Consider the following 27,988-nt stretch of genomic DNA (forward strand, 5'->3'; position numbering starts at 1 on the left):
GAATGAAATTGCAGCAGTAATGCCAATGCCAGCCACGTGCTTTCTCTGAACGAGAGAGGCAACTTAATTCAGGATGAAGTTTGGTGTTGGAACTAGGGAAATAGCCCTGTATGAGCAAAGTTGATACAAGGTCTTACAAAGCGTGACTTACAAAGTTTGGATAAGTGATACAGCCCTGAACAAACACGTGGATCACCAGAAAGCTGTTACCTCTCAAATGGGGCAGGCGCAAAGCATACCAGGCCCCTCAGAACAGCTCGAAGGCCTGTCAGAAGCTGTAGATTCTCCCCCTCCGTCTCGTCCCGAAGAAATCTCAGAGTCCAAGTTGGATGCAGCCCTTATACTGTTACCGCCTGAAGAAGAGGAGAAAACTCTCCTGAGGCGCTCCAGGCACCGGAGACGGGCTATAGTCCGGTACATACTGCCCATGTAAGAATCAGAGTCAAAGGAACCGGACCTGGGGTGAAAAAGTTCTGGGAGAAACTACAAGAGAAAGAGTAGGCCCACATCCCCGGACTTTAGCAGGGAAGGGATGCCCTGATTGGAATGAGGGTGGGAGGGGCATCTTGTTGTCTATGAGCTCCCTGATTGGGGCTGTTAACCTGGGCCAATCTGGGAGCCCTGGCTGACAGACATAAACAGGGGATTTAGAGACTCTGCTCACTCTTGGCGCTGGCTCTGAGCTGGCTGGTCAGAGTCCATAATATGTAATACCCAATAAAGGGTGACTTGGTGACAGGATATTGGCTTCCTTGTAGTTAATTTCCACTAGGGCCCCTCTGACAGACAGTACCCCCTGAACCCCATGACAATACCCCATCCCGTTGAATTGGTTGTGGACTAATACCCAGAAGTTACTGACATGGCCGTTTGGTCAAGTGAATGCGCCATGTGTTTACTGCTCAGGCAGCTGGCATTGTGTTGCCTAATTAGTGTGCCCTCCCTCCCTACCTCTGCACCCCCCCCCCCACCCTGTCACTCCCTGCCCTTAAATCCCACCCCTACCCTTCCTCCCAGTGCCCCCAGGGCAGTTCATTACTGACAAGTAGCCAGTCTAGGTGTCTACGCTAAAGACCGTGCCCCCCCCCCCCCCACTTAAACAGCAGCAATGACAGCCTTTGGCTCTGGCTAAAGTAATGATATGCCAATTGGCTTGGCAAGGTGTGGATGGCACGAACACAGAGGTTGGCGCTAAATGAGCAATCTTTCAGACACCAAGCGAGCCAACGCTGAGACACTGCCTGATCCGTTCTGTGAGCTGGGCCCCCTGCATTTGTGCACCCCATTACAGCCTTCTCAATGCTAGTTGTTGCATGCCAATGCCTTTGGAGTGACCTGCCAGTATATCTGGGTGGTGCCATGTTGATTTCGGAGGGTTCAGAAACCATCGCCTGTTGGTGCTGATGGTGTCTGAGAAGCGAGCTCTGAGATATTGAGCATGACCTGACATGTTGTTGTTCAATTTCCAACATGGAAGGGAGGCATTAACTGACTGGTATTGTCATTAGGCTATGAACAGGATGAAAGGGACCTGGGTTCAGATCCTGCCATGGCATCTGGTGGAATTTGAATTGAATAAAGATCAGGAATCTAATGGTGACTGTTGGGGAAAAAAAACCCAGTTGGTTCACTAATGCCCTTCAAGGAAGGTAGCCTGTCACTTTTTCTGAAGAAGGGTCTAGGCCCGAAACGCCAGCCTTCCTGCTCTTCTGATGTTGCTTGGCCTGCTGTGTTTATCCAGCCCCACACCTTGTTTTCTCAGATTCTCCAGCATCAGCAGCTCCTCCTATCTCTCAGTCTGCCATCTTTACCTGATCTGACCTACATGCGACTGCAGACCCATAGCAATGTGAATGCCTCGTTACTGTCCTCTGGGCAATTAGGGTTGGGCAATAATTGCTGGCCCAGTGAACAAAAAATATTTAATTCAAAGTAAGTGACAAGCTAAATCAACATATTCCTGCTCTGTTTTCCTGTCGCGTTTTCCCAACAGAGTAAATTTGGTAAATTAGGGAGTCTGAATATTAATGAGGTGAGTTGGGCTCTTTAAAAAAAGGTGTTTAATGATCCGTAATGAGCTTCAGTCGGTATCTCACCACTGCCTAGCGAGAATCTTGCCATGCTGTTTGTGAAAAACCTAAAAGATGGAGTGAGGTTGTTCTTGAAATTTGGGAAGGACTTATCACCCAATTCAGCCTCCCATCTCACTATGGCCTACATCACTTGGAGCCCCTGTAAGATTCCACTCTGTGTATCATGAAGATAATAGAGCAATGAACACAGGGCAGTGTCGCAAAGATAACCATCATGTATTTTTAAAATAGCATCTGACTGCAAAGCTTAAAATAATTGTTGACCCGGTGACACAATAAGACATAGCTCAATTCTCAAAAAGAATTGAGTGCCAGAGTCAGGAATCTCTGTGTATTCATTGTCAAAGTTAGTTTATTGGAATTTGACCTTTTTTTCTGCTCATGTCAATCACCATATCAGGAAGTAAATCCTAACTTAAAATTCCAAGGGCCTGCATTCTCAGTTGTATTGCCTTAAAAATGTAAGGCATTATTCAGGAAAACAATTTTCAGTGTTTTAATAAATTGTGAATGAAATAGTGATGTTACTTTCCTTAATACATCTAACACTATCTTCATTACTTGTGCAGAGAACAGCTGCAGAAAATTCTACAATGTCAATGAAAACAATGCCATGCTTAGCAAAATCTGTCAAGGTGAAGTTTGCAAATGTGTAGAAGGTACGATTCAATTATTAGTTTTATACTATGTATAGACCAATCACTGGTCAAGGTTCTGCAACTCATTGTGGTTTGAGTTGGGATGCCTGGAACTCTTAAGCTCCCAAGTGCTGAGAGATGAGCTAGTTCTCCTCGGGTTTATTTACCCAACATCTCAGGCAACTGTAATATGGTTAATTTAAGAAGGATCGCTTCCCTTTGTTGACACCTTTCTCCCAGACCCCAGTGAATTAGTTTGAAAAGGGGCCAGTTTAACCAGGCTAACTTGAATTAACAAAAAAACTGAGAATATGGGAAGAATTAGTAACATAACATGGGCGGCATGATGGCTCAGGGACCCGGGTTCACTCCCACCCTTGGGCGACTGTCTATGTGGAGTTTGCACATTCTCCCTGTGTCTGCGTGGGTTTTCTCTGTGTGCTCCAGTTCCCTCCCACAGTCCAAAGATGTGCAGGTTAGGTGGATAGGCCGTGGGGAATTGGCCATAGTGCCCAGGAATGTTTAGGTTAGGTGGGTTAGACATGGGGAAATCAGGGATAGGAAAGTCGGTCTGGGTGGGATGCTCTTTGGAGGGGTAGTGTGACTTCTTGGGCCAAATGGCCTGCTTCCACATTGTCGGAATTCTATGATCTATAAACCCACAGGTTAGGAAATAAGAAGCTAGTTTAAAATTAAAGACATATGGATCAGTCTCTGAATTGAAGAGTGGATCATTGATTGTGCTGACTGTTGTAGAGGATTGCCATTGGCAGTTAAATGGTCAACATCAAGATTTTTGGTTTTGCACGCTGAATGAAGCACTTTTGTCCTGACTCCGTTGGGCAGTGGTTGCTGGCTAGTTATCTTTACGTACTCAGAGTGAGGCTGTAACTTTACCCCCTTTCCATTACCTGCATTGCAGAGGTGCTTAAAGGCAATTCACAAAGCTCTGACCTTCGCAGCACATTAGTCCACATACCAAGGTACTCCTGATTCTACTGGCAAGTGATACACTTAGGATATTTGGCTTAGATATTATCTCACTTTTTATTCCCTCCCCAAGCATCTTCGAAAGATTTCCTACCACAGGCAAAGTACTGCGGATTCTGGAAATGTGAAGCCAACACTGGGGAATGCTGGGAAACTCTGTGGAGAGAGAAAATTATCTCTCGTTTTAAGTCCAGTGTGACGAAGAGTACTAATAGGAGAATAATTAAAGAAGAATAATATTCAATCAGGAGATAGACACAATTCTTAGGCTTAAAGAGTTGAAAAAGTATGGGCAAACGGGGGAACATGGTATTGAATGATGGAGCGTGCCTGAAAACTGTTCTCTTGTTCCTGTTTTTTTGCGTTGCTCGCTCCACAGATGTTGCCAGAGCTGCTGAGTTTGTCCAGCAATGTTCCAGTGTTTACTTCATATTTCCAGCACCCACTGTACTTTGCTTTTAGTAGAAAATCTTTCTAAGACGTTTGGGAAGGGGGTGTGGTCATAAAAAGTAAGATTTATGTCTAAACCAGAAATCACAGGTGTGTCATTTGTCTGTAAAATTTGGAGTATCATGATGTCAAACAAACAGGGAAGCAAGTTATCCATTTAAAGTTTACCAATTATATTTTAAGCTGTTATTTGAAAGACAGAGATTTTTCACAAATCAAATTTTCTTTTTCTTTCGTATTTGTAGGAGGTTGTTTGTTGGTCAAGCTGCCAGAACATCAAATCTCTTACAGAGAGCGTCTTGAAAGATCATGTGAACATGCGATTGCTTATGGTAAATTCATTACACAGCAGACTACAGAGTAAATCTGACCAGTCTTCCTGACCGATTCCAGAAGGGGCTTGATACAGAGTGCCATTTTGTCCAAAGTGGTCAATGGAATTTGATGAAATGTTACATCAGTAGAGATAAAGTTTATGGTTAGGTTGGAATACTGATGCTTTTGAGGCTGAAGATTATTCTGTTTTTGTTTTAATTCACGGGATGTGGCATCACTGGGCTGGGCCAGAATTTATTGCCCGTCCCTAATTACGCAGAGACCAGTTAAGAAACAATCAGAAACAGGAGCTGGAGATGGTTATTTGACTCCTCAAGCCTGTTCTGCCATTCATAAGATCACGGCTGATCCAAAACTCCTCGTATCCACATTCTTGCTGTTATCCTGTAACCCCTTGATTCCCTGACTGATCAAGAATCTATTTATCTGAACCCTAAAAATGTTCAAGGACTCTGCTAACGCAGCTCTCTGCAGCAAGGAGTTTCAAAGACCCTCAACTCTCTGAGCGAAGAAATGCCTCCTAATTTCAGCTGTAAATTGGTGCCCCTTTTATTCTAAGACTATGGACCTAAGCTTTCCCATGAGGTGAAACATCTTCTTGGCATTTACCCAGCGAAGCCCCTTCAGAATCCTATATGATTCAATGAGGTCACTTCTAAATTAAGAGTCCACCTGGAGTCACGTATAGGCCAGACCAGATAGGGATGGAAGTTTCCTTGCTGAAAGGACATTAGTGCGTTGATGGAGGTTTTCCTGGTAAATGGCAATGCTCATCACTAGACTTTTGATGCATGATTTTTAAAAAATAATTGAATTCAGATTCCACCATTTGGGATTCAAACTTGAGTAGAACATTATTTGTGTCATTGGATTAATAGTCTCGTGATAATGCCAGTGGGCTGTTCTGGGGTCCTTTTCATTTGCCACCTGAAGATGTGAGTGACAAGTATTTGTAACTTATTATTATATTATTCATTCACAGGGTTGTGGGGGTCATTGGTTGGACCACACTAATTGCCTTTCTCTCCTTGCTCTTGAAGTTGCCAGTTTTGTAAAAGATGAGGTTTCCCTGTCAGGAAATAATTGACATTCTATCTGTGCCTGTCACAGAACAGCTGATGTTGGAACCCACTATATGGGAGACTGGTCAAAGTTCAGGTTGGCTTTTCTTAATCTGATCAGGCTCATGTTACAATGTTATTATGGTATACCTCCTCCCATCGAGGTTAGGTTTGTGACTGTCCCGGATTACCTGCGAGCCTCCCATAATTGAGGATTGAACCCCTGGACATGATAGTAAGTGACACACGAAGAAAACTTGAAAAGTTAATGACAGAGAAGCCATTAGTGCCGAGCATGTTATACGTGTGCGGCATTGAAATATGTCTCTCCAAAGTACATAAAAACATAAGAACATGAGAAATAGGAACAGGATTAGGCATTTGGCCCATTGAGCCTGCTCTGCCATTCAATAAGATCATGGCTGATCTTTTCATGGACTCAGCTCTACTTACCCACTCACTATAATCCTTAATCCCTTTACTGTTCAAAAATCTAAACTTTGTCTTAAAAACATTCAATGAGGAAGCCTCAACTGCTTCACTGGGCAGGGAATTCCACAGATTCATAACCCTTTGGGTGAAGACGTTCCTCCTCAGCTCAGTCCTAAACCTGCTCCCCCTTATTTTGAGGCTATGCCCCCTCGTTCTCGTTTCACCCACCAGTGGAAAGAGCTTCTCTGCTTCTACTTTACCTATTCCCTTCAAAATTTTATATGTTTCTATAAGACCCCCCTTCATTCTTCTAAATTCCAATGAATATATCCCCGGTGTACTCAGCCTCTTCTCATAAGCGAAACCTCTCAATGTCTGAATCAACCTAGTGACCCTGCTCTGCACCCCCTCCAGGGCCAGTACATCCTTCTCAAGTAAGGAGACCAAAACTGCACACAGTTCTCCAGGTATACCCTCATCAGGACCCTATACAGCTGCAGCATGACCTCCCTGCTTTTAAACTCCATCCGTCGAGCAATGAAGGACAATGTTCCATTTGCCTTCTAAGTTACCTGCTGCACCTGCAAACCCTTTTTTTGTGATTCATGCACAAGGACATCAGGTCCCTTTGCACAGCAACATGCTGCAATTTTTCACCATTAGATAATAGCCCGTTTTGTTGTTATTCCTACCAAAATGGATGACTTCACACTTACCAACATTCTGGTCCATCTAGACCCTTGCCCACTTCCGTAACGTATCTATATCCCTCTGCAGTTCCTTTCAGTTCCTCTGCGCACATTGCTCTGCCATTCATCTTAATGTCATCTACAAACTTTGACACACTACACTATGGCTCCAACTCCAAATCATCTACATAAATTGTAAACAATTGCGGTTCCAACGCTGATTCCTGAGACACACCAGTCAGTCACTGATCACCAATCAGAAAAATGCCCATTTATTCCCATTCTTTGCCTTCAGTTACTCTTAACCAGCCTTCTATCCATGCTAATACATTACCCGTAAGGCCATGCATCTTTATCTTGTACCGTAGCCTTTGTGCAGCACCTTGTCGAAATTCAAATGTACCACATCCGGCTGTTCCCTGTTGTCTGTTGCACACATGTAATGTCCTCAAAGAATTCCAGTAAATTAATTAAACATGAGCCGTCTTCCATGAACCTATGCTGTGTCTGCCTGATGTCACAATTTCAATACAGATATCTCACTAAGATTTTGGAATAGATTTGTAGCTCGGATTGTGGGTGTTGAGGTTGTTGAGGTTGGTTTTCTCGCCCACGTGGTTTCTTGTTTTGCAGATGTTTCATTACCGTGCTGGGTAACATCCTCATTGCAGCCTCTGATGAAGTGTCTGTGTGTATTCCCGCCTGGTTTTTAAACTCTGGGGCCCATTGAGATGGATTGCTTCACTTTCAGTTTTGCTTCGTGGTGGAATGTATATGCGGTCGAGTTCAATGTGTTTATTAATAACCCCCTTTGTGGAGTGCCATGCTTCCAGGAATTCTCGTGCCTATCTCTGACTAGCCTGTCCCTGGATCTTGGTGCTGTCCCAGTCGAAGTGGTGGTTCTCCTTGTCCATGGGGATTGAGATGAACCACCACTTCGACTGGGACAGCAACAAGATCCTGGGACAGGAAGCATGCTATTGATAAACACATTGAACTCAACCCCATATACATTCCACTACAGAGGAAACCTGGAAGTGAGGCAATCCATCGGAACGGACCCCAGAGTTTAAAAACCAGGCTGGAAAACACACCGACTCTTCTTTGGAGGATGCTACCCAGCACGGTAATGAAACGTCTGCGAAAGAAGAAACAGCTCGGCAAGCCAACCAACCTCAAGATGTTTCACTGTTTCTTCCTTAAAGATAGATTCGAGCATTCTCCCCACCACAGAAGTTACGCTAATGGGTCTATACTTCCCCCACCTTTTGTCCACCTTTTTTTATCTATTTATTAAATTTACTGTTTTCCAATCTGCTGGAGCTATCCTGGAATCCAGCGAGTTTTGGTAAATTAGCGAAAGAGCATTTGCTATTTGATTTGCTGTCTCTTGTGGTTTTGCACATTCTGTGCTCGGTGGAAGGAATGCCTCTACTAAAGTGCCAGTCCAGCCTCTCCCAAAATACATGTGGACCAATCTGCTTCTTACTTGAGGAAGCCAACACACTTGAAAACACCCTCTGATTGTCCAGATCTAAGCTTGCTGATTTAAAGCAGGAGATTTAAGTTGCATGTCTGATTAGAGGGTGTGGTAAAACTTTATAATCCTACCACACATTGATTAGCACAAACTCTGCTTGAACAGTTCTGATGGTACACAAATCACAATGTAAAACATTTCTTTAAAATTCCATTTTATCTCTTTTAGTTTACAAAGTATCGTTTCACAAGAAGGAAAAGAGAGACAATTACATAAACTACGAAATGCGAGTTCTGATTGTGATAAAGCAAGGTGAGTTTTTTTCGTGTTCCTCAACTCAACTCCAAAAAAGAACGCATGCTTTCAGGAAAGTAGACAATGCCCATGTGCACTGAGATTAGGGATATCGGAAAACTCTAATCCAGACTGTATAATAATGCTTACACTATTAGGCCTTTAGCATCCAGCCTGTAACTATTCCACAACAGATATAGCAAGTTGAATGGAAGTGAATGACACACAAAAACATGCATTTAGCACCTTCAAGGTAGTGAGGCCGCCCAAAATATATCACAGGAAGGGCGTCAGTCAAAAGTTGATAGATGAGTCTCTGCCGATGATGTGACAGATGAGAATTTACTGGGCAGGTACAATTGGTTTAATTTGCGGTTATGGTTGGCATCAACTGGTTGGACCAAAGGGTTTGCTTCTGTGTTGTATGGTTTTATGAAAGCAAAAAGAAAAAAAACCCTGTGTCTATGTGAGCCTGACTCCACCCACTCATGTTTCTTTTGTCTACCTTGAAAAAAACCTCAAAATTATTTACTCTGCTTTCCATGGACACCTTGACACCATGTCTATAACACCCCCTTTCTTGAGAACCAGGACAGAACAAATCTCTCCTGAAGATAGACATTGTCGCATTAGTAAAGCAAATGTTGGGGGAACATTTGATGGTGTTTGAAATTCATGAAGACTCAACAGTGTAGATAGAAACAAGGTGCTCTCATTGATGAAAGAGCCTAGATCAGGCACTCTGATATACGATGAATAGAAAAGAACCAATGGTGATGTGAGAAAGGATGTTTGACCCAGGGGATGGTCAGAATCTTGAATGCACTGTCTAAGGTAGATTCTAGCATGGCTTTCAAGAAGGAGTTGGACAATCTTCTCAGACAGGGAAATAAAACAAAAACTGCTACAAGGAAATGGCAGGAGACAGGGACTAGCTGAATTATTCTTGCAGAGAGCTAACATGGAAAGGATGGACCAAATGATTCTTTCTACAATGTAACGGGCTGTGGAACACACTCAAGAGCTGAAATGACCTTCTCCTGTTCCTTTGTTCCTATCATTCTATGACTCCACATGTGGTCAATTACAAAGGCCCAGTGTGTACGTTTGTCAACTAATATTTAATAATTGCAAACATCTCCAGCCACATCCACGATGGCAATTAGCCACAAGTAGCATGTACCCTAGCCCTAATTCATTTAAGAACATTTAAATATGGTCAATCAGAGCAATCTTTCATCTGACACCATGCATTTTGTTTTTAGGTACTGATGATGTTTACACTCAAAACATTAGAGAACTAATCATTCATGCCAATTGTGAGGAAATATTTAATGTGGAATTGGAACATGACTATCTACTAATGGGACAGGTAGCAGATTTGTGGAAAGATAATGAAAGGTAAGCTGGAAATTCTGAATTAATGTTATTCTTTTATATCATTCTCATTCACAAATGTTGATTAGCCACATCAGTTAATTTCAGAAAATGAAGTGTCTCTGTTTAAAGGCTTTGTGTTATTATAGTCTAAAAGATGCAATTTTCTAATTCTTGATGAGAGGTGGAAAGTGAGGTGCACAGTTTGAGGATGGGATGGACATGTCAACAGTCAAACCCCATTTCTCCACCGACATTAAATGCGCTGATTCGATCACCAAAATGTACAAATGATTCCTTTTTGTGCAACCATGCAAATTCAGAAAATTTCATTAGGCTTCTTCTAATGAGGTCAGAATTATCTACTTCTTTATCTTTTTCTTCAAATAGGTGGCAAATACTGGTTGGCATCTAGGCATAATCCTGAATTAGACCCATATGTCCTTCATCCCAAACAGACACACACACACACACACACACACAGAGACACACACACACATATATACACACACATACACACACACACAGACACACACACACATACACACACACACGTACAGACACACACACACTCAGACACACACACAAACACAGACACACACACACACACAGACACACACACATACATACACACACATACACACACACACACATACACACATACACACACACACACACATACACACACACACGTACAGACACACACACACTCAGACACACACACACATACACACACACACGTACAGACACACACACACTCAGACACACACACACACACACACACACACACACACACACACACACACACACACACAAACAACAGCCTCTGCAGAGAGGAAATTTTTTTAAAGAAAGGGTGAAAGGAAAGGCAGCCTTGTCAACAGGGTTCTGAAAATGAAGCATAGAATTCGATGATTTGTCAAGATTTCTTATCCACCAAATCAAATTGTTGATGGCTATGTACTGATGGAAGATATTCCATTCAGATTGTAATTAACCAATATCCAAGCCTTTGAAAAATAGCTCAACTTTTCAGGGTTTCTCGGGTAGCCACAAATTTTGATATTACAAAACTATAAGTTTCCCAATACTTCTACTGAAGTTTGTGCAAACATATACACATAGAGGCAGGCATAGACAGACACTGTCATAAACATGTCCAAAACATATACACATCCTAACACCCCTATACAGGTTGAGGAGGTGGTGACCTCAGTGATGTGATTGGTAGCATATTAATCTAGTAGCCCAGGCAATATTCTGGGCACATGGGTTCAAATCCTGCCATGGCACCTGGTGATACTTAAAGTCAGTAAGACAAAAATCTGGCATTAAGAATCTGATGATGATCATGAAACCATTAACTCTGTTTTTCTCTCCACAGATGCCTTCTGCATCACTGTTTATTTTTGTTTCAAGTTCTTATTAATTTAGAAAGTATACACTATCAGTATGTAAGGTTTCTTCCTCATAATTATTGGCTCTCTCAATTGCAGGATATATTATGTGATTGGAAATGGAGCATGGATAGAATGGTGGCCAAGTAATGTTCAGTGCCAAAATCAGCAATACGCCAGGGTCTGCCAGCAGCTGGAAGAATTTCGTGAAATTTTAATGGTCAACGGCTGTGACTATTAATTTTTTTAAAATGTTGGCGCTAACAAATATTGTTTGCATCCAGTCATCCAAAATAAATCAAGATTTCTGATCAAATATCAAATGATGTGGAAACAGATTTAGGTCAAGTTGTGCAAAACATTGCTGAGAAAATGTTTAGTCGCGCAGCTTGCTGTAAAACCTGATTACAGACAATACAGACCTGCGGCATCTGATGAAATAAAGAACGCAGAAACTGCAGTGTGAGGGGAGTCATAAGACATGTCACAACATAAGCAGAAGTTGCTGGAAAAGCTCAGCAGGTCTGGCAGCATCTGTGAAGGATAAAACAGAGTTAACGTTTCAGGTCCGGTGACCCTTCCTCAGAACACTTCATCCTTATAGGACATGTCGTTTGATCAAGATGTACAGTACTTCCTTTATCTCATCGTGGGTGGCATGGTGGCTCAGTGATCAGCACTGCTAACTGCACAGCACCAGAGACCTGGGTTCAATTCCAGCCTTGGGTGACTGTTAATGTGGAGTTTGCTCATTCTTCCTGTGTTTGTGTAGGTTTCCTCCAGGTATCCTGGTTCCTTCCTGCAGTGGTGGGGTGGTTTAGTCGTGCAAAATTGTCTGTAGTGTGCAGGGATGTGGTGGATTAGCTATTGGGATGCAGGGTTCAAGGGATAGAGTAGGGGGGTGAGTCTGGGTGGGATGCTCTCTGGAGAGTTGGTGTGGACCTGTTAGGCTGAATGGCCTGTTCCCACACTGTACGGATTCTATGGATTTTTCTTGATATTCTGATATTCTGCGTGTTCTGAATTTCACACATTCTCGATACAAATCGACTATTATTTTTTCTCACAGTTTGGTGACCAATACACAAACTGTCAAGTGGCTTCTTCTACAGGATCACAGTGACAAGTCAAGTTTTGTAGCCGAGTCAGATGAGAAATCCAACGAAGCTGTGATGTCTGGAGCATCTCGCTCCATCTCTGGTTATGGAGAAGTTTCGTGCTGGGCCATTATAGCTTGATCATTGGCTTGCCTCATTAACATGCCGCTTCCTACCTTACCAAACATGGCAAGTCAGCTAGGCATTGGGAAAAGAAATACCTGACAAGGCCATCAGAGCGGGTAACTGGCAACTTCAGAGTGCTGTTTGCTGTGAAGGACTTCCAATTTGTTTAGGACACAACAGCATCTCAGGGAGCAATCCACGGTGCCAACGTTTGCCCCTCATCGGTGGATATTAGGCATCTGCCAACTAGTTATGTCATCTCTCCAGCACACTGGTAGGGCATTCAGGGAGCCCAGACCTTGTTGCAGGGTGCACCAGCTGAAAGGGACACTGCGCACACAGACAGGGACCTGACTCATGGATTGATCCAGCCTGCATCTCTGGGCTGCTCTCTTGCTCTCGTAGCACACACTCAGTGTCTCAGTCACGCAATGAGGGAGCTTCCCTTGCTGGCCAGCAGTCCTCAGTCAAAGAGGGGGTGTAGATGACAGTGCGTTACGTCAGTCCTCACACCCACACCCTGTGCCAGCACATTGTCAGGCTACTCCAGGAGTTCAGCCATGGTCAAGTGCGCAGTCAGGGTGAGCTCAGTGAGGGGTCTGTGTCTCTGCAGTCAAGGGAATGGGTCACTCAGTCATATGATACCATCATGGCCCATTGTGGTTGGAGGGGTTGGCCAGCGGGCAGGATGGGGATCAAGGGGTCCACTGCCATTGGAAAGAGACTCAGCAGCCAATTTGAAAACTTTGTAAAATGGCGTCATAGAGCACAGAAAATAGGCCTTTCAGCCCATCAAGTCTGCATCAGTCCAAAACAAGCAACCAAATATTTTAATCCCATTTTCGAACGCTTGGCCTGTATTCTTTGGAACTGGCGGCTGCAGGTGAGTTAACAGTTTTGAAGAGGGGCAATATGGTAAAGCATGGGTGGGAGGGGGAGAGGTCATGTGGGAGGATCGGGTGCATTCATCCATGGCCAGGAGCACCCTGGACAAGGTGTCGGTTGGTGGGAGGGTGGTGGGTAGGGTGCGAACAGGGTATGATCATACCTTCACAGGTCAGGGCCTGTGAGGGGATGGGGGACCAGTGCAGTCTCATTTTGGATGGTCTGAGTGGGGACTATCGGCAAGGGTTATCAGGAAGGGCATCTGGATATTCGGGGGCCTCTCCAACACAGACAGGTGGAGACCAGAAACTACTGGCTGAAGAGTGCTCACTGATCTGTTCCATCTTGCTGGAAATTGAAGGTAGGCAGTAAGGAGGGAAGTGGCTGTAACCGGACCACCGTACAGTGGTTGCGGTAGGTGATTGGGCCTGTAGGACACACTAGCGTGAGGACATTTAAAGGAAATTTACACAACATGCACAGTACAACACACATACTTGTGGTTTTCCTCATCCCCAATACACTGGCCCTTTAATGCTTGCCCCAGACCTACTGAACACCTCACTCAGTCAAGCCTGCAGTTTCGGCCACAGAGGGAAAGGAGAGGAAAGGGGTATTTTAGGATAGTGGGGCAATGGTGTCAGCATTGTCCTGTACTGCACCTTGATCCTCTTGCTTCCACTCTCTGCAGAAGATTGTCAACACTGATATCAATCCATAGTACATTTTTTGTGACCATGATATGATGCCTCATGTAGCTATAGTTAAACTTAGAACTACGCTGAGAGACAAAAGCACACACAGCCACAAGGTTAAAGCAGTTTTGACTGTCTATGTAAAAAAAGTGCTAAATTATGTCAAGTAACCATGGTCCCAGAGGCTGTTCTGTCATTAGAGACAGAGAGAGAGATGATGGGTGGTGAGTTTAATCCACGGGTAGGGGGGTGGAGATGTTGAGAAGGGAGGCCCTTCATGGAACTTCAGCCAGTATGGGAATTGAACCCAGGCTATTGACATGGTTTCACTCTGTATTGCAAACAAGCTGAATGACCCCAATGTACACTACATTATCCCCCGTGGCCTCAATCCCTCGCAATCCTTGACCTCTGGCTTTACCGGCAGCCACCGCAGTACTCCCATTGGAGCCAATGGCCAATTGACAACCAGTCTGTGACTGTCCTGTGGCTTTCAGGAGTGGGATTTCTGCACCCTGGGCCCTCAGTCTCACCAAAGACCCAGCACTCACCAGTAATATACCTGATTCATTCGAGCAGAGTCCCTAAGCTGTGGTGACATGGTCTCCCTGCTGGCTTTCCCAGATTCATTCCCAACGCTCTGCTCTTTGTTCTTCACGTAGTAGTGATGAGAAAAGAAAAGGAAATTCATGTTATTGATGTTGGCCAGAGGTATAGACTTCCTCACTTTTGAAACTCCTTTCTCTGTCTCAAAAGCAATTACAAGGCAGTGTTTTAGAGCAGCAAGCCTCATGGATCTTCCCCTCAGATAAGTGCAGCTCAAAGGTCAGGTATCTCAGGCCAGGGAGCAGCCCTAGCTCTGGGTTTGAATCCCATTTACTCCAGAAGTGTGTCGTAACATCTCTGAACAGATGGATTAGAAATGTTTAGACCGGGAAGCAAACCTCTTGCGTGATGTGACAGTGATGTGCACTTAATCTTGGAGGCACAAACATGACCACTTCATGTCAGGGCTTTGGTATGTTTCTGAGAGTGCTGGTGTGTTTTTGTTTGACATTTTAGGTCTCTGTGAGCCTTGCATTTCTGCTGCAGTGCAGTTTTAGCCACTAGGTGGTGACCAACCTTAGGAATCAAACTGAAAAGAAGTTTTTGGCCATAAACATTGGGAGTATGTTATGGGTGCATATCGGATTTGGCATTTATCTAGCAAATAGATTTATCTAAATAAAATAAATCTCTGTACTTGGATCTGTCTGTTGCTTTTACAACTGAGGAATATACCTGTTGTATTATAAGACCATAAAACATAACAGCAGAAATAGGCCATTCAGCCCATCCAGTCTGCTCTGCTATCCAATGAGATCAGAGCTGATCTGATAATGCTCAGCCCCACTTTCTTGCCATTTCCCTATAGCCCCTGATTCCCTTACTGATTAAAAGTCTATCTTAGTCTGGAGATACTTAATGGCCCAGCCTCAGCTGCCCTCTGCGGTAAAGAATTCATTGCCTTCCGAAAGAAGAAATTCCTCCTTACCCCTGTCTAAAAAGGTAACACAGAAAGGCACTACCCCTTTGAGACAGTTATGTGATGCTCATATAAAATCAAAAGGGGCACAGGTAAGCTAGATAGCCAACAGTCTTTCCCCAGGGTAGGGGAGTCTAATACTAGAGGGTATAGGTTTAAGGTGAGGCGGGAGAGATACAAAAGGATCGAGAGGGGTAGCATTTTCATACAGAGGGTGATGATTGTCTGGAAGGAGTTCCAGAGGGAGTGGTGGAGGTGAATACAATTTTATCATTTTAGACAGGTATATGGCTGAGATAGGCATGGAAGGATATGGACCAAACATAGACAAATGGGACTAGATTGCATGTGAAAACAGGCAAGTTAGAGCAAAGATAATGAAATGTGAGGCTGGATGAACACAGCAGGCCCAGTAGCATCTCAGGAGCACAAAAGCCGACCTTCCGCGCCTAGACCCTTCATCAGAGAGGGGGATGGGGTGAGGGTTCTGGAATAATTAGGGAGAGAGGGGGAGGCGGACTGAAGATGGAGAGAAAAGAAGATAGGTGGAGAGGAGAGTATAGGTGGGGAGGTAGGGAGGGGATAGGTCAGCCCAGGGAAGACGGACAGGTCAAGGAGGTGGGATGAGGTTAGTAGGTAGGAGATGGGGGTGCGGCTTGGGGTGGGAGGAAGGGATGGGTGGGAGGAAGAACAGGTTAGGGAGGCAGAGACAGGCTGGGCTGGTTTTGGGATGCAGTGGGTGGAGGGGAAGAGCTGGGCTGGTTGTGTGGTGCAGTGGGGGGAGGGGACGAACTGGGTTGGTTTTGGGATGCGGTGGGGGAAGGGGAGATCTTGAAGCTGGTGAAGTCCACATTGATACCATTGGGCTGTAGGGTTCCCAAGTGGAATATGAGTCACTGTTCCTGCAACCTTCGGGTGGCATCACTGTGGCACTGCAGGAGGTCCGTGATAGACATGTCGTCTGAAGAATGGGAGGGGGAGTGGAAATGGTTTGCGACTGGGAGATGCGGTTGTTTATTGCGAACCGAGCAGAGATGTTCTGCAAAGCAGCCCCCAAGCGTCCAGCATCTGCAGTTCCCATTATCACTGACACAAGTTAGAGCAAAGGACTTGTTTCCATGCTGTAAACCTCTATAACTCCATACGATGTCTCCTTCTTTCTCTCCAGTTGGTCTATTCACATTGAGTCAGTCTAACTGTCAATTATATACATAACACTATAGTAGTCTAATTAAGTGCTCAGCCATAAACTGGCTTGTTCTTAATTTCCTGAATATTTATTAAACGGGAAAAGGTGCAAGTAAAGATTTACAACAATGTTGCTGAGACTGGAGGGTTTGAGCTATAGAGAGAGACTGAATAGGCTGCCACTATTCTCCCCGCACTGTCGAAGGCTGAGAGGTGACCTTACAGAGGTCTATAAAACCATGAGGGGAATGGTCAGGGTGAATGGCCAAGATCTTTACCCCAGTGTAGGGGGCACAGGTTTAAGCTGAGACGAGAAAGGTTTGAGAGGGACCTGAGGGGCAACATTTTCATGCAGAGGGTGGTGCGTGTATGGAATGAGCTGCCAGAGGAAGTGGTGGAGGCTGGTACAATTACAACATTTAAAAGGCATTTGGATGGGTGCATGGAAAGGAAAGGTTTAAAGGGATAAGGGCCAAATGCTGGCAAATGGAACTAGTTCAGTTTAGTGAGGATAATTTGATCTTAGTAGGATAATAGGTCAGCACAACATTGTGGGCCAAAGGGCCTGTGCTGTGCTGTACTGATCTATGTTCTATGTGAAACCTAGCCGGTAAGTATGAGCTGGGCCGAAGACCCTGTTTGTGCGCTGTAGGACTCTATGACTTTATATGTTTTGTCCTTACTTAAATATAGAAATTATGCCAGTTCTCTAGCATTGTTTTAGTATTTTTATCGTGGGATGTGGGTGTTGCTGGCTGGCCCAGCATTTACTGCCTAATTGTCCCTGGAGAAGGTGGTGGTGAGCTGCCTTCTGAAAACCACAGCGGTCTGCGTGCTTTATCTTTTTCAGACAATTTTTATGTATGTGCTGTAACATGAGAATAAGATAACTTATGCAAAACACAAGCTCCTCTTCTCTCATGAAAAAGAGAAGAGATTCTCTTATAAAGATTCTTATAAAATATGAGTGTGCTACCTGAAGGGATACACATAAAACAAACAGGCACTGACCAGGTACCCTCCCTTAAACAGAACACACTCATAAGAGAAAACAACGTGCTGGTTAACTTTATCAGATAAAGTTGTTATACGCATAGCAATGGGTGGTGACCATATGCAGCAAGACTGAGACAACAGCTAGGCTTAGGCTGGTAAGTAGCATGTAATATGCACATCACACGAGGCAATGTTCATCTTCAATAAGAGAATCTAATTGTCACTCCTTGACATTCAATGGACTTACCATCACGATCCCAATCCTCCACTATCAACATCCTGGGGGCTACCATTGATCAGAAACTGAACTGAATTTGTCACATAAATACAGCAGCTCCAAGAGGCCAAGAATACTGATGCGAATAGCTCAGCTCCTGACTCCTCAAAGCCTCTCCACCATCTACTAGGCACAAGTCAGGAGTATGATGGTTTACTCCCCAATTGCCAACAACACTCAAGGAGCTCAACACCATCTAGGACAAACCAGCCCACTTGACTGGTATTTTATCCAATACCGTCAACTTTCAACCTGGCCTGAAGCCTGTACCTGGGTTAGTGCAGTCTGAACCATCCAGTGGATCATCCAGCAATGCAGGAACCAAGCTCAATGACCACCTCTGCTCTTCCCTTGGCTATCTCACACATGCACTGTCTCTGTGACTGCTCACTCCTCCCACCAAGTGTCTCATGCTGCACCCCTCTCATTTTCGCATGCAGCCTCTTCCTTCACCCACTGGCATTAATGTCGCTGCCCCCTCAAAACCACTAAACCTGTGCTTCCAACTCCCTCTCTCTGGAACACTCATAACATCGAAGATGTATTGGGATGTGCACTTGTGAAGCTGAGGCAAACAAGGCTATGGGCCAAAAGAAGGAAAATGGGAATAGATTAGTTAGATAACAAAGTGTGAAGCTGGATGGACACAACAGGCCAAGCAGCATCTCAGGAGCACAAAAACTGACGTTTCGGGCCTAAACCCTTCATCAGAGAGCTCTTGTTCTCTTGGATTCCCCAGCATCTGCAGTTCCCATTATTTCTGAGAGAATAGTTAGATGCTTGTTTCTGACCAGTGCAGACATGATGGGCCAAAGAGCCTTTTTTGGTGCTGTTGATCTATCTGATCTCACCAATTATTCCCCACTTTCTCCAGCAGTAACAGCTGTGTCAGCTCTTTTCACCACGTTCCAGGAGAAAACAGTCCACAATAGGATAGAGACAACCAGGACCATTGGATGAGCGCCACCCCTTCCTTACCTCCTATGAGAGGTCGATCTAAGACCTGACAAGAGAGGACCAGGACCACACTTGCAGAGATGTCAAAACATCCACATCTGGTCAACCAAACGAGCAGCCACATTCCTAGCAGTGTTAGCCCCACATTAAACCCCATGCCAATGCAGCTCTCAGGGCAAAGTTTGTGGACTTGCTGATGATGCAAAATTTGGAAGCGTAATTGTAGAATGATTACAGCATAGACAGAGGCCATTCAACCCCTGTCATCCTTGCTGACTCCCTCCTGGAGCAACTCAGCTAAACCTGCTCCCCCATCGTCAACACGTTGCCTCGCGATTTTCTTTTTCTTCAGAAAAATATCTAATTCCTTTTTGAAAGCCATAATTTAATCGCAGAAAATTACAGATTCTAAAAATTTACGGTGTACAAATATTACACTTCACATCATCTTCGCTTCTTTTGCTGACCGCCTTCGGTTGATGTCCCTCTGGGTTCTTCAATCTCAGCGGCTACAGTTTTTCTCTATTTACTCTGGTCAAACACCTCATGGTTCTCAGCTCCTTGATTAAATTTCCTCTCAACACTCCCTTCTCCAAGGAGAACAGCCTTAGCTTTGCCAATTAATTTGTGCAAGCAAAGTCCTTGATCCCTTCAAAAAAATTCTCCTGCATCCTCTCTAATGAGATGCCCTTGAGGACAGCCACTGTTGCAATGTAAGAAACACAGCAGACAATTTAGGTACTAATAGATATAGAATCCCTACAGTGTGGAAACAGGCCCTCGGCCCAACAAGTCCACACTGACCCTCAGAGCATCCCACCAGAGCCATCCCCCTATAACCCACCTAATCTACATTTCCCTGAACACTACGGGCAATTTAGCATGGCCGATCCACCTAACCTGCACATCTTTGGACTGTGGGAGGAAACCGGAGCACCCGGAGGAAACCCACACAGACACGGGGAGAATGTGCAAACTCCACACAGACAGTTGCCCGAGGCTGGAATCAAACCTGGGTCCCTGGTGCTGTGAGGCTGCAGTGCTAACCACCGAGCCACCCAGAAATGGTAATGACCAAATGATCTGCTTCCTTTGCCATGCTAATTAAGAGGCCAAGACCTTAATGAGACCACAGCTGGAGTATTTTGTGCACTTTTGGTTTTCTTATCTGAAGAAGGATGTTCTGGCTATGGAGGGAGGTTCACCAGACAGATTCCTGGGATGGCAGGACTGACGTGTGGAGAGAGATTGGATTGATTAGGATTGTATTCACTGGAGTTTACAAGAATGAGGTGGAGCGGGGAATCTCATAGAAACCCTAAAAATTCCAACAGACTAAACAGGGTAAATGCAGGGTGACCAGGGCAGTCTAGAACCAGGAGTCACAGTTTCAGGACATGGGGTAGGCCATTTAGGACTGAGATGAGCAGAAATTCCTTCACTCAGAGAGTGGTGTGGAATTCTTGGTCACAGAAAGCAGTCAAGGTCAAAAAATGGAATGTTTTCAAGCATTTAGTTGTGGTTTTTAGGATGAAAGAGATCAAACAGTGTGGGGGAGAAAGCAGGAACAGGGTCCCGGGTTTGAAGTTCAGCTATAATTAAATCAAATGACAAATGGCCCACTCCTGTTCCTCACTTCTATGAGATTAACAAGAGGTTTCAGATCCCTTACACCCTTAATGTTTCTTTCTCCAGGACACATCTAAAAATATTGCAATCTGAGATTGACGTTAAACATGTCGAACCATGACTTTAAGCCTATCACAAAAACAACATTTAGATGATGATAATTTAGAGATAGTCCCTTAGCCTGCACTTTAGCAATGGGTAAGTTAGTTTAGTTGGCTGCACAGCTGATTTGCAATACAGATTGCTGCCGACAGTGCATGCTCAATTCCTAAATCAGCAGAAGGTTACCATTCTCAGCCTGGTCTCTCTCTTGAGGCATGGTGTCCCTCAGGTTAACGTCACCCTCCCATTGTCTGCCTCTCTCTCTGGGGAGAGCACAGCCCGTAGCTCTCTGGGGCTGTGATGGTTGGCCTCAGTGCTTAGACCGGGATTAAAATCAGGCTCATCTGTGAGAGCTTGTAAATTAGCCAGAGGTGTTGAATTCTGCGACACATTGTATAAACGTCAATAGACCTGTTCATGTCTCGTTCAAATGATGGGTCAGCAGTAGTGCAAGGTGTGTTAATGGCACAAAATCTAACATCTGACAGTAACCAAGCAATATCTGTGGAAGATGTGATCCATGTTGAAAATAGTAAAACTTTGCTTTATTTACACAAATGTGAATTACAGGTCACAATCTTGCAACGGCTGCATCATGGCCATATCCTGCAATGATCAGGTTTGCCTTGGGATTCAGTTGGAAATATTTTATTGTAAATTGATAAAATTATTGGAGCAAGTCAGATTTTCATCTGTACTGACACTCTAGCCGAGAGACTTCTTCAAGCGCCCGAGAGCTCTGCTTCAGAATAAGAAACAACCTGTTTGTTCAGCTGACACTGCAGAAGTATTCAGGGTTTTAATTCTGTCCTTGCATACATCTCGTGAGACATTGGTCAGTCCAGAGCTCTTGAGCTGACCTGTAGCAGCTTACTCCTGGGTGGGAGACTGATGCAGTGAGCCTAAGGAGGTGATCTGACAGAGGACATTGAGCTGAGCAGGTTCCCTGGGCTCACTCTCCAGCTGCGGTTCATTGTGCACAAAGCCAGGAAGTTTCTCGTCCACCTAAGTCTTCTCAGTGTCTTAGGGAGTCAGCCATAGTCAGCCGGTGTTGTAGAGCTAAAAGAAATACAGGAGAGGAAAAAGGAGAGACCACTCAGCCCTTCAAACCTGCTCCTCCCCTCAATAAGAACATGGCTGATCTGGTTTTGACCTCAATTCTATATTCCTCCACAGCCCTGATACGGTTTCAGTCAAATACCGTGCTTGGAAGTGCGCAGAGAAAGCTATCGTCAACTGAACACAGTCACCTCCTGAGCACCATGTTTGCTTCTTCAGTCATGCAGCTTGCCTCTGTTCGCCTGATGAAGCTCTACAGATGCCAGGAACCCTTTGCCCCTTGGTCAGCTGTGTGGTGCAGCAGCATGCTATTCGACCGTGGAGCCATTGGAAGGTGCCTGGCTTAATCCTGTCTGCAACTCGAATTTTATTAGCTGTGTGCTTTCCTGTAGTCACTGGGCTGAAAGCAAGAAAAGGAGGTCACTTTGTTAACATTTCCCTTCTGTTGTTCCATTGTTGCTCGACCTGAGGCCAGCTTTTTTATCGGAGCTGGGTAGCACTTTGGGTGGGGGGGGCGCTTTCTGGGTTGTAGGTCTCTGTCGAGCATCGGGCACATTACTGGGACATTAGAGGAAACATGGGGGGAGGGGCGGGGAGCTGCCTCCAGTGGTGGCTGTCAACCAGTATTGGGATTGATGCTTCGAGAAGTGATGGGGATAGATTGGCGATAGGGCCAGGCCCCTGAGCGGAGAGAGAATGTATTAATTCCCAAGAGGGTGACTGATCATCGGAGATTGTGCAGGAATGTTGAGTTGAGGTTAAAATAAGGTCAGCCACTGGATGGCAGAATGGGCTCAAAGGCCAGGAGGCTGGAAACATTAGAGCAGAAGTAGGCCATTCAACCCATCAACCTCCCTTCAATATGATCATTACTGATCATCGAGCTCAATACCCTAATCCTGCCCTCCCTCCATAACTCTTGATCCCTTTAGCCACAAGAACTCCTTCTTGAAAACGCATAATGTTTTGGCCTCAATCACTTTTTGTGGGAGCGAATTCCACAGGTTCGCCACTTTATGTTTGAAGAAAATTTCTCATCTCGCTGTCAAAAGCACTACCCCTTATCATTAAACTATGGCCTCAGATTTTAGACGCCCCCACCATCGGAATCATCCTGGATCCATCCTTGTCTAGTCCTGTCGGAATTTTACAGGTTTCGATGAGATTCCTCCCTCGTTCTTCTAGGCCCCAGTCAATACCATCCTCATCAACTCGATCTCTTTTGTTAAACAAGCGGCCCACTCTTGTCCCATTTGTATGTCCAGAGAAGATATGGTGGAGGGCATCCGTAATCAGGAGAGCTCTGGACCACAATCGATAGAGTGAAACTGCTCCCACAGATGGCGCGGTTGTGAAGTAGAGAGTGGGCAGCGAGAAAGCCAGAGGGGACATGACAGACGACATTTTTTGCACAGTGAGTGGCCGGGATCCAGAATGGATGTCTGTGATGGTGGCAGGAGACATGTTCAGTTTTGGCCCTGAAAGGAGATCCACTGGATCATTGAGGAGATTGCCAGGCAAACTGGGAAAAGGGCAGGGGAGGGGGAACTTGCTGCCTCAACGTGTTTTACAAGGATTCGATGATCCTCTCCCCCGTGAATCAGAAAAGCACAGTGCTCCCTTCCATCACTTACCAACCTCGATTCTTACTAAGTGCGATCCCGGGCCGGAATGCTGTATCCTGGCATCCTTTGTGATGTCCACCTCCTGTGGCATTGCTCCCAATGAGTGTGAAGACTTTGTTAGGGAAAGACTTTCCCATTTTCTGTAAAAATGGGCCGGCAATTTCCAATGCCAGTTTTATGTGAACGTGAACAGTTTCCCTGTTGTTCCATTGTGGCAGTTAACGATGGACAGGTTGTGCTGCAAGCAATTTCGATGCACCTTGTTTTGTTGTACAACTACGATCATAGAATCATGGAATCCCTACAGTGGGGAAACAGGCCATTCAGCCCAACAAGTCCATACCAGCCCTCCAAAGAACATCTCACCCTGACTCATTCCCCTACCCTTGCATTTCCCCATGTCTCATCCAAATATCCCTGGATGCCACAGAGAATTTCCAATAGCCAAGCCACCTCAGCTCCACATCTTTGGAATGTGTGGAGGAGACCCACGCAGACATGGGGAGAATGATTATCAAGGGGATCAAGGTTAATGGGGAGAAAGTGGGGTTGAGAAATGTATCAACCATGACTGAATGGTGGAGCAGACTCGATGGGCTGAATGGCAGAATTTCTGCTCCTATATCTTATGGTCTTAATGTGCAAACTCCACACAGACAGTCGCCCAAGGGTGGGATTGAACCTGGGTCCCTGGCGCTGTGAGGTAGCAGTGCTAACCGCTGAGCCCTAAATGTATTTTTTAGGCCCCAGAATTTCATGGATGTTAGTAGGTGCAGGCTGAGGGTGATAAAGCATTAATTGACAAACTAAACAGCAGCAAAAGAGGATGGGGCATTGAAGCAGGGGAGGCCATTTGGCTCCTTGAACCTGCCCTGCCATTCAACTGGGTCAGTGCTGATTAGACCATAAGAGACAGGAGCAGAAGTAGGCCCTTCATAGAGATGATGAGAGGCATACATAGAGTAGACAGTCAGAGACTTTTTCCCAGGGCAGAAATGACTATTACGAGGGGGCATAATTTTAAGGTGATTGGAGGAAGGTACAGGGGAACTGATCTGACAATCCTCAAGCCCACTTTCCTTCTTTCCCCCATAATCTTTGATTCCCTTAGCGATGAAAAATCCATTCATTTCAGGCTTCAATAAACTTAATGGCCCAAACTTGATAGGCCTCTGCAATAAAGAATTCTTCAGATTCATGACCCTCAGAGAGTGGGAATTCCTACTCATTTCTGGCCTAATCTTGTAACTCAATGCCGTTTTCCTGTACCATCACCATATCTTCTTAATGTCTTAAATATCTAGAAATCTATCAATCTCTGCCTTGGACATTCTCAACGACTGAGTGTTCTGGAGTAGAAAATTCCAAGGATTCACCACTGCCCAACTGAAGAGGTTCCTCCTCATCTCAATCCCAAGTGGGAGACCTCACCTGGTGTTTATTTTTAAACCAAATGCTGCTGCTGCCAGGGGTGTAAATTCTGAGGCTTATTAAACATGAGAAATGTAAATCTGGGTTTAGTTGAGAGAGACTTGTTACGTGCAGATGTAAAAGTATGGCCAAAAGAAAAGGGGAAATGTTTGCTTTGATCCTTGTTGTCTTCTTACACAGCGAACACTTTGAAATCGATGATTGTGATTTGTTGCAGGCACGTTTTTACGCACAAAGACGGAAATAGCTGGCTAAATTCGGTAGGTCTGGCGGCATCAGTGGAGAGACCGCAAAGTTAACGTTTCGAATCCCGGGCTCGAAATGTTAACTCTGCTTTCTTCCCAACAATGCCGCCAGGCCTGCTGCATTTCTCCAGCAATTTCTAGTTTTGTTTTGGATCACCAGCGTCTGCAGTTCTTTGCTTTATTTTACGGGATGATTGTATCATGCTTCTGGGGACAGTAAGAGAAGACTCTTATCGACTGGATGGACAAGGGTAGCAGCTTCATGGGGCCATTACAGCCTGCAAGTTCCCCTCCACACCACTCAACATACTGACGTGGAAATATATTGCCACTCATAGAACATAGAACATAGAGCAGTATAGCACAGTAGAGGCCCTTCGGCCCATGATGTTATGCTGACCTATTATCCAACTAAGATCAATCTACTCTGCATACCTTACATTTTACTATCCTCCATGTGCCTATACAAGAGTCGCTTAAAAGTCTCTAAAGTATCTGCCTCCATTACCACTGCCGGCAGCACATTCTACACACCCACCACTCTCTTCGTGAAGAACATACCTCTGACTTTTCCCCTATATCTTCCTCCAATCACCTTAAAATTATACCCCCTCCTAATAGTCATTTCCACCCTCGGAAAATGCCTCTGACGATCCACTCTATCTGTGTCTTTTGTCATCTTGTAAATCTCTACCAAGTCACCTCTCATCCTTCTTCGCTCCAATGACAAAAGTCCTAGCTCCCTCAACCTTTCCTCATCAGACCTGCCCCACCAGTCGAGGCAGCATCCTGGTAAATCTCTTCTGTACCCTCTCTAAAGCTTCCACTGAGCTGAACACAATATTCCAAGTCTAACCCCAGTTTTATAGAGCTGCAAGCATAACCTCACTGCTCTTAAACTCAATTCCCCTGCCAGTGAGAGCCAACACACCATACGCCTTCTTTACAACCTTCAAAATCCTGAAGCTCCTTACTCTGTGGCCCTCTGAGGGGCCCATCCTGTGGCCCACTGGTTCAAGGAGACAGCATAACTCTGCCCTTTTCCGGGGCAATTAGGGATGAACGATAAAAGCTGACATTTAAATCATGCCTCCAACTCACCACACAGCAGTGTGAGTCATGGACAGCACCTACATCTCTTGGGCTGACTAGTTTAGCATCATACTGACCGCAGTTTTATGATGTTTTATTTTGATATTGTACTTTGGACAGCAAGACTCAAAGGAGTCTAATTCAGACTAGGTACAAGAATGGTGGGAATCAGATGCTATGTCATCCTGTCCTGATATTGCTCCAACTATGAATGGTGTTCATTACAGCTACTGCTTTGTCACATATCTCATGTTGGCCAAACTGGATTCCAGATACATTGGGATGTTTTGTGTTTTAACTAAAAGGGTGGTTCCCATGTGGAATGAACTGTCAGAGGAATTGATGGATGCGGGTACAGTTACAACATTTAAAAGAAATTTAGATAAGTGTGTGAATAAGAAATGTTTGGAGGGATATGGGCCATACACAGGCAGGTGGGACCAGTTTAGTTTGGGATTATGGTTGGCATGGACTGGTTGGACTGAAAGGTCTGTTTCTGTGCTGTCTGACTCTATAACTCTAATAATTTCCTCCTCCTCCTTCTTCAGCATTACCTCTGACAGACACCACAGTGTCACCTCTGTAAGTCCGTTCTGTCCTGGGATAGCAAGTGCCACAAGACATCTGATCAGCTCGGTACTCTTCTCCATCAAAGCATGTCTGGCAGCTCCATGAGAATGAGACCAGGACTGGTCCATTAGCTTGCTCCATGTAGAGCTGTACTTTCTGGGTTGGGACGACAAAAGTCTCGGGTCTAAGAGTTGGCGTTTTGTTGGGTTGACAAGCAGCAGCCAGCAACGGCGACTTAACCCCCTGTTGATGAAGGAGGCTGGCGTACAGGCCATCATCTTTGATGCTCGAGGGCTGACCTTTGTCGCTTCGGCACCACATTTGCTTCTGTGCCCCATCCTTACTCATGGGATGCAACAAAGGGGATTGCAACAAAGCAGAAATGTGGAATTATAACCCCTCATTTCTTCCACCTCTGCTTATTGCCACCTTTATGTGTGTCAAAGGCAGCATCGTTCTGCCAGCTACTTACAAAGCTGCAACTAGCTTGCTTTTGACTTGGATATCCTTTGAGAGGTGATTGAACAACATCGACTGGACATGAAACTGTGCAACAAGTGTGGATCACATTTTCCATTGTGTCCCATTCTCAGTCACACCTGGGGCACTTGGTTAAATGAAAAATGGGCCCCAGAGGAAAGTGTAATCCATTCAAGAAAATGTTTTTTGGAGAGCTTGGCTTTTCCTTTCTCTCTGGTTGTAAGTGCGCTAAACTCATTTGATATACTCCACCCTCTATCAGAGGATCTTGAATCTGAAAAAAAATCCTCAGGAAGTGGCTCCCTCTTGTGTAAGATTCATGTTTTCCCACATTAGACGTGCTTAGCGTGAAGCATTTCAATCAGCAGATTGTTACAAGGGACATCTCCATTCAAATGCTTGAGGTAGAGGTATTCTTCAGCTTGCATGCTGATGGCTCGTATTTCAGGGAGCCTGAGGAGTAGTTGTCCAAACTGGTCAGCTTGCTGTGGGAAGCACATTGTGTAGTCCATCAGAGCCCTGTTCACCTTCTCCTGAATGGTCTCGACAAAGGGCCGGTTTTCCAGGTTCTTCACGTCTGCGGAAGGGAAGAAGAATTGACGTGACTTCTCGATTAAACAGGTGCATGATGCCAATTGGGCAATTTCACCAAGATAGATTTAGAGCCAGCCAGTTCCTAGAGGCTCCATTCCTGGAGACTCCAGGTCAACCCTGGAGGGTTGGCAACCTGTCCCAGATCCCGAAGCCATTGGGAGCTGGCTCAAAGCAAACC

The 27,988-nt window shown here is 45.0% G+C and overlaps 2 protein-coding genes across 3 annotated transcripts in view; one reads left to right on the top strand and one right to left on the bottom strand.

The window, feature by feature from the left end:
* The window catches only part of LOC125447414 (complement C3-like), a 110,265-nt gene extending 98,568 nt beyond the window's left edge, over positions 1–11,697 (top strand). The window contains exons 37-41 of the mRNA XM_059639862.1: positions 2,663–2,752; positions 4,417–4,503; positions 8,398–8,481; positions 9,729–9,864; positions 11,337–11,697. Coding sequence (XP_059495845.1) covers positions 2,663–2,752; positions 4,417–4,503; positions 8,398–8,481; positions 9,729–9,864; positions 11,337–11,478 — 539 coding nt within the window. The 3' untranslated portion in view covers positions 11,479–11,697. The remainder of the gene's footprint in view (positions 1–2,662; positions 2,753–4,416; positions 4,504–8,397; positions 8,482–9,728; positions 9,865–11,336) is intronic.
* Positions 11,698–21,231: 9,534 nt separating this feature from the next.
* The window catches only part of LOC125447488 (nuclear receptor subfamily 5 group A member 2-like), a 47,150-nt gene continuing 40,393 nt past the window's right edge, over positions 21,232–27,988 (bottom strand). For both annotated transcript variants that reach the window (XM_048521907.2, XM_048521906.2), the window contains exon 7: positions 21,232–27,793. In XM_048521907.2, coding sequence (XP_048377864.1) covers positions 27,549–27,793 — 245 coding nt within the window. In that variant the 3' untranslated portion in view covers positions 21,232–27,548. The remainder of the gene's footprint in view (positions 27,794–27,988) is intronic.

The sequence above is a fragment of the Stegostoma tigrinum genome, chromosome 35 (genome assembly GCF_030684315.1).
Source record: "Stegostoma tigrinum isolate sSteTig4 chromosome 35, sSteTig4.hap1, whole genome shotgun sequence".
NCBI lineage: Eukaryota > Metazoa > Chordata > Chondrichthyes > Orectolobiformes > Stegostomatidae > Stegostoma > Stegostoma tigrinum.